Source organism: Nerophis ophidion, linkage group LG22 (genome assembly GCF_033978795.1).
Source record: "Nerophis ophidion isolate RoL-2023_Sa linkage group LG22, RoL_Noph_v1.0, whole genome shotgun sequence".
In the NCBI taxonomy this organism is placed as follows: domain Eukaryota; kingdom Metazoa; phylum Chordata; class Actinopteri; order Syngnathiformes; family Syngnathidae; genus Nerophis; species Nerophis ophidion.
The window spans coordinates 7,088,187-7,103,637 of record NC_084632.1 but is presented as its reverse complement, the minus strand read 5'-3'; the positions used below and the strand labels follow the sequence as shown (position 1 = coordinate 7,103,637).

The following is a 15,451-nucleotide window of genomic DNA, read 5'->3' as shown; positions in this document are numbered from 1 at the left end:
TTTTTACCTTAAAATCTTGTTGTTTTAATGTGTTTTTTAGTTATTTTTTAATGTTTTAGTGACTTGCTGTATATGGGAAAAAAGCAGTACCAAAGTTGATTTTATTTCTTTTATTTTTTTATTTTTGTTTTTTTATGTTTTTTATAAACAATAGCACTGTTTTTAGCGGTAAAATTCAAGCAACAGAGCTGACAGTTTGTTTTTACCCCTAAGTCTTGTTGTTTTAATTTTTTGTTCGTTTTTTAATGTTTTAGTGACTCACTGTATATGGGGAAAAAACAGTAACAAAGTAGATTTCACGGTATTTAAAGCATATAAAAAAATGTTATAAATGGAATGGAATGGAGAAACAATACCACTGTTTTTAGCGGTAAAATTCAAGCAACAGAGCTGAAAGTTTGTTTGTTTTTACCCCTAAGTCTCGTTGTTTTAATTTTTTTGTTTGTTTTTTAATGTTTTAGTGACTCACTGCATATGGGAAAAAACAGTAACAAAGTTGATTTCAAGGTATTTAAAGCATATAAAAATAAATGGTATAAATGGAATGGAATGGAGAAACAATACCACTGTTTTAGCGCTAAAATTCAAGCAACAGAGCTGACAGTTTGTTTTTTTACCCTAAAAAGTCAAGCAGATATATAAGAACAGTATTTCTCTTCATTTTAGCAAAAAATATTGTTTTAATACATAATATAATATTTTTTTTTAATTATATTTTAAAAGATATGCAATCGCATGCTGTACTTGATTTTTAATGTCGACAAGCGGTAGAAAATGGATAGGTCAAAAGGGATAAAACAAATATATTTAGTAAGAAAATATTGAGCATTTTATTAATGCATATTATTTCCCGGCGTTCGTGGGCCACATAAAATAACGCGGCGGGACATATTCGGCCCCCGGGCCTTGAGTTTGACACCTGTGTCCTTTATGTTACCTTTTTGTTGTGTTGGGAATCTCTCTAAATTGCTATTTACACACAAATGATTTCAACTCGCCTCACCCGTGCACGTAACGAAGAACAATACCAGAAAAACGGCGTTGTCGCCCAAGAGTCACCTTTGTCATCATTTCAGGTCAACTTCTGCACCTGAACGCCTCATTGCCTCGCCGCCCCACATCACGATGACATCGCCTCACCGAGCGTAAAAGATATGCACCATGAAGGTTTTTTTTTTGGTTTTTTTGTCAAGGCGTATATGCCTGCGAGCTAACCTGTGTGACTGACACACACTTGGTCCAGGTCAGAGCGTTTCCATACGTGGTTTGAACTCCATGGCGGCGAGAAGTGTGACGCTAAACCACATCTGCACCTTAGAAGTGACCCTCCCAATGTTGCAAGACAAGAAAGTCTCTTACCAGGTTTCCTTGGCGGAATATTTGCTGGCGAGCAAAAAAAAAAAATAAGGGTGCATCAATTTAATATTGAATTGCGTGTAAAATGTCCGATATGATCACTCCTGACACTAGCAGTTTATTTGTGAAAAGCCAGTTAACATCTACAGTAAATGTCCTCCAATAAACACACAGTTTCCTCTATTTTAATGTGTTGGGAAAATGACTTCAAAGGGGAAGATTATCACAATTTCAAAAGGGTTAAAAACAATAAAAATCAGTTCCCAGTGGCTTGTTGTATTTTTTGAAGTTTTTTTTCAAAATTTTACCGGTCCCGGAATATCCCTAAATAAAGCTTTAAAGTGCCTTATTTTCGCTATCTTCGAAACCATCAATCAATCAATCAATGTTTATTTATATAGCCCCAAATCACAAATGTCTCAAAGGACTGCACAAATCATTACGACTACAACATCCTCGGAAGAACCCACAAAAGGGCAAGGAAAACTCACACCCAGTGGGCAGGGAGAATTCACATCCAGTGGGACGCCAGTGACAATGCTGACTATGAGAAACCTTGGAGAGGACCTCAGATGTGGGCAACCCTCCCCCTCTAGGGGACCGAAAGCAATGGATGTCGAGCGGGTCTAACATGATACTGTGAAAGTTCAATCCATAGTGGCTCCAACACAGCCGCGAGAGTTCAGTTCAAGCGGATCCAAGACAGCAGCGAGAGTCCCGTCCACAGGAAACCATCTCAAGCGGATCAGCAGCCTAGAGATGTCCCCAACCGATACAGGCGAGCGGTCCATCCTCGGTCTCGACTCTGGACAGCCAGTACTTCATCCATGGTCATCGGACCGGACCCCTTCCACAAGGGAGGGGGGGACATAGGAGGAAGAAAAGAAGCGGCAGATCAACTGGTCTAAAAAGGAGGTCTATTTAAAGGCTAAAGTATACAGATGAGTTTTAAGGTGAGACTTAAATGCTTCTACTGAGGTAGCATCTCGAACTGTTACCGGGAGGGCATTCCAGAGTACTGGAGCCCGAAAGGAAAACGCTCTATAGCCCACAGACTTTTTTTGGGCTCTAGGAATCACTAATAAGCCGGAGTCTTTTGAACGCAGATTTCTTGCCGGGACATATGGTACAATACAATCGGCAAGATAGGCAAGAAACCACTGTCCATTTCCCTGTGACGTCATACGGTGCTGCCATTACAAACAACATGGGTACCACAGCAAGATATAGCGACATTAGCTCGGATTCAGACTCGGATTTCAGCGACTTAAGCGATTCAACAGATTACGCATGTATTGAAACAGATGGTCGGAGTATGGAGGCAGATAGCGAAAACGAAATTGAAGAAGAAATTTAAGCTATTGAGCGAATAGCTATTGACGCTATTCGGCCATAGCGTGGGTGTACCTAATGAAGTGGCCCATAGCATGGCTGCCTTATTAGCATCGCCGGTAAAATGTGCGGAACAAACGATCAGGACTTTTGCGTCTTGTGACACTGGAGCAACTTAAATCCGTCGATTGGTAAGTGTTTGTTTCGCATTAAATGTGGGTATCCAGTTTCAAATGTACCTACAGCTAGCGTAAATAGCATGTTAGCATCGATTAGCGTAGCATGTTAGCATCGATTAGCTGGCAGTCATGCCGTGACCAAATATGTCTGATTAGCACATAAGTCGACAACATCAACAAAACTCACCTTTGTGATTTCGTTGACTTAATCGTTGCAAATGCATCTGCAGGTTATCCATACATCTCTGTGCCATGTCTGTCTTAGCATCGCCGGTCAAATGTGCAGACACTTTGGCACATCCAATGGGGGTCTGGCGGCAGATTTCTTGCCAGTGGTGCAACTTGAATCCCTCCCTGTTAGTGTTGTTACACCCTCCGACAACACACCAATGAGGCATGATGTCTCCAAGGTTCCAAAAAATTGTCAAAAAAACGGAAAATAACAGAGCTGAGACCCGGTGTTTGTAATGTGAAAATGAATATGGTGGTTGTGTTACCTCGGTGACGTCCCGTTCTGACGTCATCGCTAAAAGAGCGATAAACAGAAAGGCGTTTAATTTGCCAAAATTCACCCATTTAGAGTTCGGAAATCGGTTAAAAAAATATATGGTCTTTTTTCTGCAACATCAAGGTATATATTGACGCTTACATAGGTCTGCTGATAATGTTCCCCTTTAAGCAAGTAATTAAAGGCCTACTGAAACCCACTACTAGCGACCACGCAGTCTGATAGTTTATATATCAATGATGAAATATTAACATTGCAACACATGCCAATACGGCCTTTTTAGTTTACTAAATTGCAATTTTAAATTTCCCGCGGAGTTTCTTGTTGAAAACGTCGCGGAATGATGACGCGTGTTTGTGAAAGTCTCGGGTTGTAGCGGACATATTAGCCCAGCACCACACACGGCTAAAAGTCGTCTCTTTTCATCGCATAATTACACAGTATTTTGGACATCTGTGTTGCTGAATCTTTTGCAATCTGTTCAATTAATAATGGAGACGTCAAAGAAGAATGCTGTTGGTGGAAAGCGGTGGATTGCAGCTGCCTTTAGCACCGAAACACAGCCGGTGTTACTTTGTTTATTGTGAAGCTTTAACGAACATGTTTCTCTACCACATGTCAACCAGCAAGTTTTTGGATGAGAAAATGGTGATATTAAGTCAGCTCTTACCGGAGACTTCAGCAGATCATGCAACTTCCTCCTGCGACTTAAAAAAAGCAGCTGTGATCTTGGCCCCTCGGCTTCTCTGAGAGACACTAGCGTTTACCGCAGCCATCCAACCTTCAGGTATGACTTTACAATCTCACTAAAACACTCTTAAAACAATAAGCAGATAAAGGATTTTCCAGAATTATTCTAGTAAATGTGTTTAATGACATCTGAAACGCCGCCTGGAGCCATCGCTTTTTCTCTTTTTTTTTTTCTAGTACTTCACTCTAAACGTCCTCATCCACGAATCTTTCATCCTCGCTCAAATGACGTCTCGGGTTGGAGGGGACATATTAGCCCAGCACCAAACACGGCTAAAAGTCGTCTCTTTTCATCGCATAATTACACAGTATTTTGGACATCTGTGTTACTGAATCTTTTGCAATTTGTTCAAACAATAATGGAGACGTCAAAGAAGAATGCTGTTGGTGGAAAGCGGTGGATTGCAGCTGGTTTAGCAACGAAACACAGCCGGTGTTACTTTGTTGATTGTGAAGCTTTAGCGAACATATTTCTCTACCACATGTCAACCAGCAAGTTTTTGGATGGGAAAATTGTGATATTAAGTCGTCTCCTACCGGAGACTTCAGCAGATTATGCGACTTCCTCCTGCGACTTAAAAAAAGCAGCTGTGATCTTGGCTCCTCAGCTTCTCTGAGAGACACTGGCGTTTACCGCAGCCATCCGACTTTCAGGTATGACTTTACAATCTCACTAAAACACTCTTAAAACAATAAGCAGATAAAGGATTTTCCAGAATTATTCTAGTAAATGTGTTTAATGACATCTGAAACGCCGCCTGGAGCCGTCGCTTTTTCTCTTTTTTTTTTCTAGTACTTCACTCTAAACGTCCTCATCCACGAATCTTTCATCCTCGCTCAAATGATGACGTCTCGGGTTGGAGGGGACATATTAGCCCAGCACCAAACACGGCTAAAAGTTGTCTCTTTTCATCGCATAATTACACAGTATTTTGGACATCTTTTTTCCTGAATCTTTTGCAATTTGTTCAATTAATAATGGAGTCGTCAAAGAAGAATGCTGTTGGTGGAAAGCGGTGGATTGCAGCTGCCTTTAGCACCGAAACACAGCCGGTGTTTCTTTGTTGGGAAGCTTTAAACAGAGCGGTCAATCGAACATGTTTCTCTACGTCAACCAGCAAGTTTTTGGATGGGGAAATTGTGATATTAAGTCGGCTCTTACCGGAGACTTCAGCGGATTATGCGACTTTCTCCTGCAACTCAAAAAGGCAGCTGTGATCTTGGCTCCTCGGCTTCTCTCAGAGACACTGGCGTTCACCGCAGCCATCCAACTTTCAGGTATAACTTTACAATTGTCACACCTATGGATCATGTTTTGTTTTGTCATGTTTTGATTTTGGACATTTAGTTCTGTCTTGGCACTTCCTGGTTTGTTTTCGTCTCCATGCCAACTCATTAGTTTTCACCTGTCACGTCCCTGTTCTCAGCCACACACGCTACCCATGCTGCTTCATGCCTTGCTACGCTGTTCATTTTGTCCAAGTAAGTCTCTGTTTGTAGTTCATAACCAATTGTTTTTGTGCAAAGTCCTTTGGTTTATCTCCATCATTTCATGCCATCGAGCAGGGGTTTTTGTTTCACGTTTGTACTGTGTAGCCAAGTTTTGTACCTCCAGTGTGAGCGCTTTTTGTTGTTTGTTTGTTTATCAAATAAATGTCATGTACTCACGTGCTCATCCTCATCTGCATCGAAGAAACAATCCATGTCCAAGACCAGTTGTGACAACAATCTCACTAAAACACTATTAAAACAATAAGCAGATAAGGGATCTTCCAGAATTATCCTAGTAAATGTGTCTAATTATATCTGAAATGCTCACTGCCGCCGCCTGGAGCCATCGCGTTTTCTTTTTCTTTTTTTTCTGTGCTTCACTCTAACTTTCCTCATCCACAAATCTTTCACCCTCGCTCAAATTAATAGGGAAATTGTCGCTTTCTCGGACCGAATCGCTCTTGCTGCTGGTGGCCATGATTGTAAACAATGTGAGGATGTGAGGAGCTCCACAACCCGTGACGTCACGTGCACATCGTCTGCTACTTCCGGTACAGGCAAAGCTTTTTTATTAGCGATCAAAAGTTGCGAAATTCAACGTCGATGTTCTCTACTAAATCGTTTCAGCAAAAATATGGCAATATCGCCAAATGATCAAGTATGACACATAGAATGGACCTGCTATCCCCGTTTAAATAAGAAAATCTCGTTTCAGTAGGCCTTTAAACAAGTACTTAAAGACCTACAGAAACCCACTACTAGCGACCACGCAGTCTGATAGTTTATATATCAATGATGAAATATTAACATTGCAACACATGCCAATACGGCCTTTTTAGTTTACTAAATTGCAATTTTAAATTTCGTGCGGAAGTATCATGCTAAAACGTGCGGTATGATGACGCGTGCGCGTGACGTCACGCATTGTAGAGAACATTTTGGTCCAGCACCATTCACAGCTATAAGTCGTCTCTTTTCATCGCATAATTACACAGTATTCTGAACATCTGTGTTGCTGAATCTTTTGCAATTTATTCAATTAATAATGGAGACGTCAAAGAAGAAAGATGTAGGTGGCAAGCGGTGTATTGCGGCCGCCTTTAGCAACACAAACACAACTGGTGTTTCCTTGTTTACATTCCCGAAAGATGACGGTGAAGCTTTACTATGGAACAGAGCGGTCAAGCGAACATGGTTCTCTACCACATGTCAACCGGCAGGTTTCGGTGAGAAAATGGTGGTAATAAGTCTGCTCTTACCGTAGACATGAGCTAAGTCGTTCCTCCTGCACCTGTCAAAGAGAGAGCTGCGGACTCTCTTGCCTCTTCCCACCGGCCGCCCCTGACTGTTGGATGCTTCAACCGTGGGGGAAGCATCGGCTGCCTTCGCCTCGTCGATGAAACGTGGCTTCCCTCGGAGACACTGGCGGTCACACACCCCTCTGACTTTCAGGTTGAACAGGTACGACCATATAATCTCACTAAAACACTAGTAACACAATAAGCAGATAAGGGATTTTCCAGAATTATCCTAGTAAATTTTTCTAATAATATCTGCATCGCTCTTTTTTTTTTCTTTCTAGTCCTTCACTCTCACTTTCCTCATCCTCGCTCAAATTGATGGGGAAATTGTCGCTTTCTCGGTTTGAATCGCTCTCTCTGCTGGTGGCCATGATTGTAAACAATGTTCACATGTGAGGAGCTCCACAACCCGTGACGTCACGCGCACATCGTCTGCTACTTCCTGTAAAGGCAAGGCTTTTTTATTAGCGACCAAAAGTTGTGAACTTTATTGTTGATGTTCTCTACTAAATCCTTTCAGCAAAAATATGGCAATATGGCCAAATGATCAAGTATGACACATAGAATGGACCTGCTATCCCCGTTTAAATAAGAAAATCTAATTTCAGGAGGCCTTTAATTGTTGTTATAAATATAAATACTCTACTTTCTGCGCTATAGAAGAAATAAAAGAGCTTGTAAATGTTTATTTTCACACTTTAATTCTTTCCCATTGGTGCCTGTAACACGGCAGTAAAAGGGCTGCTCAAACTAAACAGAAGTCATGGTCATGTTTGTGTGTGCTATGGCTGTGAGATTTTTTTCCCCCCTTGAACTCTTTTTCTAACTTTCAATACGTAAATATCTATAGACCAACTTCAGATCTATCCATCACCATGTAATTTTAAACATGATTTTAATTTGCCACCATTTTGTGGACCACGACCATCAGGTCAATGACCATAAATTGTGATTTGAGATGGGGATGCATCACAGCATTTACTTGTACAACCCAATCCGAACAACCTTCCCCAGTCATGGTGCAAAAAAAAGACAATGGGTATAATGCAAAATGTTCTCCACACTTATCCATGTTTCGCGCTTTTAAGTTAATTGATATTCCTGATTGATTACAAAATTTTAAAGAGGTAATTTTTTAAGTCAAAAAGTTTGAACACCCCCAATTTTCATCTTCCTCAGCAAGGTCCAAACTCCAGCCTGCCAGCATCTTCAGTTTGGGCCCGCGAGACGACATGAGTTTAATTTGGCACCATTTTTAAGGACAACGAATGAATGACCATAAATTTTGTTTTGAGACTGGTGCTACAGCACAACATTTACTTATACAACCCAATTCAAACAACCTTCCCTAGTCATGGCACACACAAAAAATGTAATGGAAAAAATGCTGAACGATCTCCACACTTATCCATGTTTTACGCATTTAAGCTGATTGATATTTTTGATTGGTCACAAAACTTTAAAGAGGTTGTTTTTTTTAGCCTAATGCTGAAGTCAAGAAGTTTGGACAGTCCCGATCTTCATCGAACTCAGCAAGGTCCAAACTCTAGCCCGCCAGCATCTTCACTTTGACACGTGGGACAACATCAGTTTAATTTGCCCCCATTTTTATGGACAATGGGTAAAATTTGCACAGCATGTACTTATAGGACCCAATCCAAACAACTTTCCCTAGTCATGGCAGACAAAAAAAAAAATGCAACCAACACAAATAGTCAACACTTTACGCAACCTGTTCACTGAACTTTGTGGATATTATAAAACATGTGCAAGCACCATAAAAAAAATATATATATATATATATATATATTTACCCATTACAATGCATGATGGGAAAAATGCAATACACTGTCTCTACGGCAGGGGTCACCAACCTTTTTGAAACCAAGAGCTACTTCTTGGGTACTGATTAATGTGAAGGGCTACCAGTTTGATACACACTTCAATAAATTGCCAGAAATAGCCAATTTGCTGAATTTACCTTTAATAAATAAATCTATATATATATAAAAAATGGGTATTTCTGTCTGTCACTCCGTCGTACATTTTTTTTCCTTTTACGGAAGGTTTTTTTGTAGAGAATAAATGATGAAAAAAACACTTAATTGAACGGTTTAAAAGAGGAGAAAACAGGAAAAAAAAGGAAAATAAAATTTTGAAACATAGTTTATCTTCAATTTCGACTCTTTAAAATTCAAAATTCAAATGAAAAAAGAAGAGAAAAACTGGCTAATTCGAATAAAAAAAATAATTTATGGAACATCATTAGTAATTTTTCCTGATTAAGATTAATTTTAGAATTTTGATGACATGTTTTAAATAGTTTAAAATCCAATCTGCACTTTGTTAGAATATATAACAAATTGGACCAAGCTATATTTCTAACAAAGACAAATCATTATTTCTTCTAGATTTTCCAGAACAAAAAATGTAAAAGAAATTCAAAAGACTTTGAAATAAGATTTAAATTTGATTCTACAGATTTTCTAGATTTGCCAGAACATTTTTATTTTATTTTAATCATAATAAGTTTAAAAAAATATTACACAAATTCATTATCGGAAAAACAGAAGCTGTAATGAAGAATTAAATTAAAATGTATGTATTATTCTTTACAACAAAAAAATTAATTTACTTGAACATTGATTTAAATCAGGGGTGTCAAACTCAAATAACTTTATAGTGACATGCAAAATAGAGTTTCAAATAATAATAATAATTAAAAAATATCAATGGCATATCAAATAAAATTTAAATAAAAATTGAATGCCTTTTTTTGGCGGTGGGGTTGAGGTAGACGTAGTTTGGTGATATATTGTAGCGTCCCGGAAGAGTTAGTGCTGCAAGGCGTTCTGGGTATTTGTTCTGTTGTGTTTGTGTTGTGTTACGGTGTGAATGTTCTCCCAAAATTTGTCAATCTTGTTTGGTGTGGGTTCACAGTGTGGCGCATATTTGTAACAGTGTTGTTTATACGGCCACCCTCAGTGTGACCTGTATGGCTGTTGACCAAGTATGCTTTGCATTCACTTGTGTGTGTGTAGAAGCCGCATATATTATGTGACTGGGCCGGCACGCTGTTTGTATAGAGCAGGGGTAGGGAACCTATGGCTCTAGAGCCAGATGTGGCTCTTTTGATGACTGCATCTGGCTCTCAGATAAATCCAAACTGACACTGCTTGACACGGTAAGTAATGAATAATTCCGCTTGTAATCACAGTGTTAAAAGTAACGTTCAAATTTAAAAAAGCTGTATTTTTGAATCTTGCGTGGCATAGCGATGCCGGACATGTTCTTCCAGGGATGCGTCGGACAAGAACACAGCGTAAGGTAAGAAATAAGTATTTATTAAACTAATAAAACAGGCTAGAACAAAAATACTGGTGATTTGCAGAAAAGGCAAACAAATGGCGCTAGCATGGGAGCCAGGGAAATAAACAGACACACTAACACTTGGCACAAAGGCATGAAAAGGGAAAACAAAACGATTAGCATGAGAGCTAGGAATAAACAAAAACGCAGCGCGAAAGCTAGCGAGTACAAACATGGAAAGCAGGTCGTCATCTCTTGCGTGAAAGCAAATTAGGAACCGAGAATGAAATAACAAAAAGGGGCAGGCTTAAATAAGGCAGGTGATTAGCAAAACAGGTGTGCGTCAAAAACAAGGGAGCGGGTGGAACAAATAAGCGACCATGGTGACAGAGCAAACAGGAAATAAGGATGTGAAAAAAGGAACAAAGCTACAATATGTGATGATCCTAGCATCGGAGCATAACAATATTTGGACCAAAAATGCAACAAAAAAATCTGTTTAGAGCTTATAGCTTGAAGCCTTATATCTATATACCCTATTTTTCGGAGTATAAGTCGCTCCGGAGTATAAGTTGCAGCTGCCGAAAATGCATAATAAAGAAGGAAAAAAACATATATAAGCCGCACTGGAGTATAAATCGCATTTTTGGGGGAAATTTATTTGATAAAACCCAACCTTAACATTTTCGTGCATTTTAATCCACCCATCCGTTTTCTACCGCACCTGTTCAAGAAGTTGCGTTAACGGTAAAAAGTTATTTATTTATCATTGATTAGTGCGGGGCTTGCCCTCCTGGGGGTTCTTCGGACCACCAAGCACCGACATGAGAGCCTGTTTCAGGATTACAATATTGTTTTATTTTTCAATAAGTCTCTCAGTCGCTTTCCAGCAATTTTCTTTTTCTCTTTCGTTCTCGCTTTGCACTCTGGCTAGCAGCCCCAACCCCGTCTCTCCTCCTGGCTGCTGCTTATAAACAGAGCGACAGGTGATTAGATAACAAGGCCCAGGTGGGCCATATTACGCACCTGTCGCTGATTTCGAGGCCGGTCCTGGCACACCCTGCTTCGCTGCAGGCCCGCAGGCCACGCCCCCTCCACAGTTAGCTTCAGAATAACAATGTTATTACAGAGAATAACATACTTATTATACTCTATAAATGTTGGTTTTACCTAAACATGTAGGTGATTAGTTGTGTTCGGTGTAAAAAAAATATTATATGGCTCTTACGGAAATACCTTTTAAAATTCTTGGCTCTCTCAGCCAAAAAGGTTCCCGACCCCTGGTATGGAGGAAAAGCGGACGTGGAGATGAAATTGGAGAGGGGCACTGAACTTCGGGAGTCTCCCGGGAAAATAGTGAGGGTTGGCAAGTAAGACTATTAGCGGTGAATGCGGTGTTACAGCGGCGGGCCGGATCTAATGTTAATTTGATATTGCCTCAAGTGAAGTGAAGTGAATTATATTTATATAGCGCTTTTCTCTAGTTACTCAAAGCGCTTTACATAGTGAAACCCAATATCGAAGTTACATTTAAACCAGTGTGGGTGGCACTGGGAGCAGGTGGGTAAAGTGTCTTGCCCAAAGACGGCAGTGACTAGGATGGCGGAAGCGGGAATCGAACCTGCAACCCTCAAGTTGCTGGCACGGCCACTCTACCGACCGAGCTATGCCGCCCCAAGGGTCAAGTGAAATTAAACGGCCCACGGGCCAGAGTTTGACATCCATCCATCCATCCATTTCCTACCGCTTATTCCCCGGCGCCTATCTCAGCTACAATCGGGCAGAAGGCGGGGTACACCCTGGACAAGTCGCCACCTCATCGCAGGGCCAACACAGATAGACAGACAACATTCACACTCACTTTCACACACTAGGGACCATTTAGTGTTGCCAATCAACCTATCCCCAGGTGCATGTCTTTGGAGGTGGGAGGAAGCCGGAGTACCCGGAGGGAACCCACGCATTCACGGGGAGAACATGCAAACTCCACACAGAAAGATCCCGAGCCTGGATTTGAACCCAGGACTGCAGGAACTTCGTATTGTGAGGCAGACGCACTAACCCTTCTTCCACCGTGAAGCCTGCACACATACATACATACATACATACATACATATATATATATGAAGTGAATTATATTTATATAGCGCTTTTCTCTAGTGACTCAAAGCACTTTACATAGTGAAACCCAATATCTAAGTTACATTTAAACCAGTGTGGGTGGCACTGGGAGCAGATGGGTAAAGTGTCTTGCCCAAGGACACAACAGCAGTGACTAGGATGGCGGAAGCGGGAATCGAACCTGCAACCCTCAAGTTGCTGGCACGGCCGCTCTACCGACCGAGCTATGCCGCCCCAAGCGCCAAGTGAAATTAAACGGCCCGCGGGCCAGAGTTTGACATCCATCCATCCATTTTCTACCGCTTATTCCCAATTGGGCGGAAGGCAGGGTACACCCTGGACAAGTCCCCACCTCATCGCAGGGCCAACACAGATAGACAGACAACATTCACACTCACATTCACACACTAGGGCCAATTTTTAGTGTTGCCAATCAACCTATCTCCAGGTGCATGTCTTTGGAGGTGGGAGGAAGCCGGAGAACCCGGAGGGAACCCACGCACTCACGGGGAGAACATGCAAACTCCACACAGATTTGAACCCAGGACTGCAGGAATTTCGTATTGTGAGGCAGACGCACTAACCCCTCTTTCACCGTGAAGCCTGCACACATACATACATACATACATACATACATACATACATACATATATATATATATGAAGTGAATTATATTTATATAGCGCTTTTCTCAAGTGACTCAAAGCGCTTTACATAGTGAAACCCAATATCTAAGTTACATTTAAACCAGTGTGGGTGGCACTGGGAGCAGGTGGGTAAAGTGTCTTGCCCAAGGACACAACAGCAGTGACTAGGACGGCGGAAGCGGGAATCGGACCTGCAACCCTCAAGTTGCTGGCACGGCCACTCTACCGACCGAGCCAAGTGAAATTAAACAGAGTTTGACACCCATGATTCAAATCGTCAGAAAAGAAGAGGAAGGAACTTAAAAGGTAAAAAAAGGTATATGTGTTTAAAAATCCTAAAATCATTTTTAAGGTTGTATTTTTTTTTCTCTAAAATTGTCTTTCTGAACGTAATAAGAAGCAAAGTAAAAAATGAATTTATTCAAACAAGTGAAGACCAAGTCTTTAAGATATTTTCTTGTATTTTCAAACTCTATTTGAGTTTTGTCTCTCTTAGAATTAAAAATGTCCAGCAAGGCGAGACCAGCTTGCTAGTAAATAAATACAATTTAAAAAATAGAGGCAGCTCACTGGTAAGTGCTGCTATTTGAGCTATTTTTAGAACAGGCCCGCGGGCACCGCGTTGGTGACCCCTGCTCTAGGGAATGTTTGGACACTCCCGCTCTACGTCTTCAACCTCCTGCAGGCGTTTGGGCTCCAACTGGGTTTCTGCTTCACGCTGGTTCAACTACTGAACCGCGGCTCCTTCGTTGCCAGCGGCAAGATATCTGTGCTCCTTTTAAACAAAGTGTCATCAGAGAGGAAGCGGTTCTACCGCACGAGTTCACAGGTCCTGTTTGCACGGGCGGGGGCGCCCATTCGTGGTCTAACCACTGGAAACCGACAGGCAGCTGGTGGTGGAACTCAGCCGGCATTTTCTCCTGGCCTTGGGGTTCCTGGCCTTGTTCTCCGAGGTGCTGCTGGTCTCCTTGGAGGAGAGCGCCTCCTTGCGGCAGAGCAGCCGAGCCATGGTCCGCCTCATCTCGCCGCTGCCCAGGGCGTAGATGACGGGGTTGACGGCGGAGTTGAGGACCGCCAGGGCGATGAAGAAGTCGGCGCGGAAGAGCGCGGAGCATCGGCGCGACGTGCAGAAGAAGTCCACCAGCAGCAGGGAGAAGAGCGGCCCCCAGCAGAGCATGAAGACCCCCACGATGACCACCACGGTTTTCAGCAGGGCCGTGGAGCGCCTGCGGCCCCGCTGGAGCCCGAGTCGGGCGCTCTTGTGCACGTGGCAGTAGATGGCGCCGTAGAGCACGCCGATGGCCAGGAGGATGAGGAAGAAGACGAGGAGGGCGAAGAGGATGTAGGTCTTGGAGTAGAGCGGCAGAAGGGTGGAGCAGCGGTCCAGGCTGCACACGCAGTTCCACCCCAACAAGGGGAGGAACCCCAGCACCAGCGCCAAAGCCCAGCAGAGCGCCACCAGGCCGTAGATCCGGTAGTAGGAGCTCCTGGCGGACTTCATGATGGTCAGGTAGCGCTCCACCGCGATCAGCAGCAGGCTGAAGACGGACGCCGCCAGGGTCACGAACAGCAGGCCTTCCCGGAAGAGCCAGAGCGCCGGCGACAGGCGGAAAGTCCGGCCGCCCGACATGCAGACGTTGACCAGGTAGGCGGCGCCGGTCAGGAGGTCGCTGAGCGTGATGTTGGCCAGGCACACGTAGACCCAGCGCCGGCTGCGCAGGACCCGGGAGACCACGGCCGCCAGCACCAGCGCGTTCTCCGCCACGATGAAGACGCTGAGGGAGAGGAGGACGGCCGCCGAGGCGCCCGGGGAGTCGGAGGCCGCCGGCGTCCGGTTCTGCAGGCGGCCCGTGTGGTTGTAGTGGCGCAGGATCACCGGGCTGAGGGAGGCGTTGCCGCGGTAACCGGCCCAGCGGTACAGGTGGGGACAGGAGGACGAGGACGTGAGGGAGGAGAGGAGATCCATGAAGGCCAGACGGGGCCTCGGTCCGAGCTCGCCTGGGGGAAAGACGGCAACTTTTAACGATTAATCGATGACAAAATGCTTCGACTGGTCGTCTGTTGCTTCGATTAATCGTTTAATGGAGGGTGTCCAAACTTTTTCCACTCAAACTTAAAACCCACTAGTCTGATAGTTTATATATCAATGGTGAAATATTAACATTGCAACACATGCCAATACGGCCTTTTTAGTTTACTAAATTACAATTTTAAATTTCCCGCGGAGTTTCTTGTTGAAAACGTCGCGGAATGATGACATCTCGGGTTGGAGGGCACATATTAGCCCAGCACCACACACGGCTAAAAGTCGTCTCTTTTCATCGCATAATTACTCAGTATTTTGGACATCTGTGTTGCTGAATCTTTTGCAATTTGTTCAATTGATAATGGAGACGTCAAAGAAGAATGCTGTTGGTGGATTGCAGCTGACTTTAGCACCGAACCACAGCCGGTGTT

At 42.9% G+C, this 15,451-nt stretch overlaps 1 protein-coding gene across 1 annotated transcript; it reads right to left on the bottom strand.

Annotated features, from left to right (window-relative positions):
* Positions 1-9,558: 9,558 nt before the first annotated feature.
* On the bottom strand, positions 9,559-15,011 carry s1pr4 (sphingosine-1-phosphate receptor 4). Its single transcript, XM_061883152.1, has one exon. The coding sequence runs from the start codon at positions 14,958-14,960 to the stop codon at positions 13,860-13,862; it is 1,101 nt and encodes a 366-aa protein (XP_061739136.1). The 5' UTR covers positions 14,961-15,011; the 3' UTR covers positions 9,559-13,859.
* Positions 15,012-15,451: the final 440 nt, after the last annotated feature.

Coding starts and splice junctions, on each gene's coding strand:
- s1pr4 (XM_061883152.1), bottom strand. CDS start 14,960: ATGGATCTCCTCTCCTCCCTCACGTCCTCGTCCTCCTGTCCCCACCTG.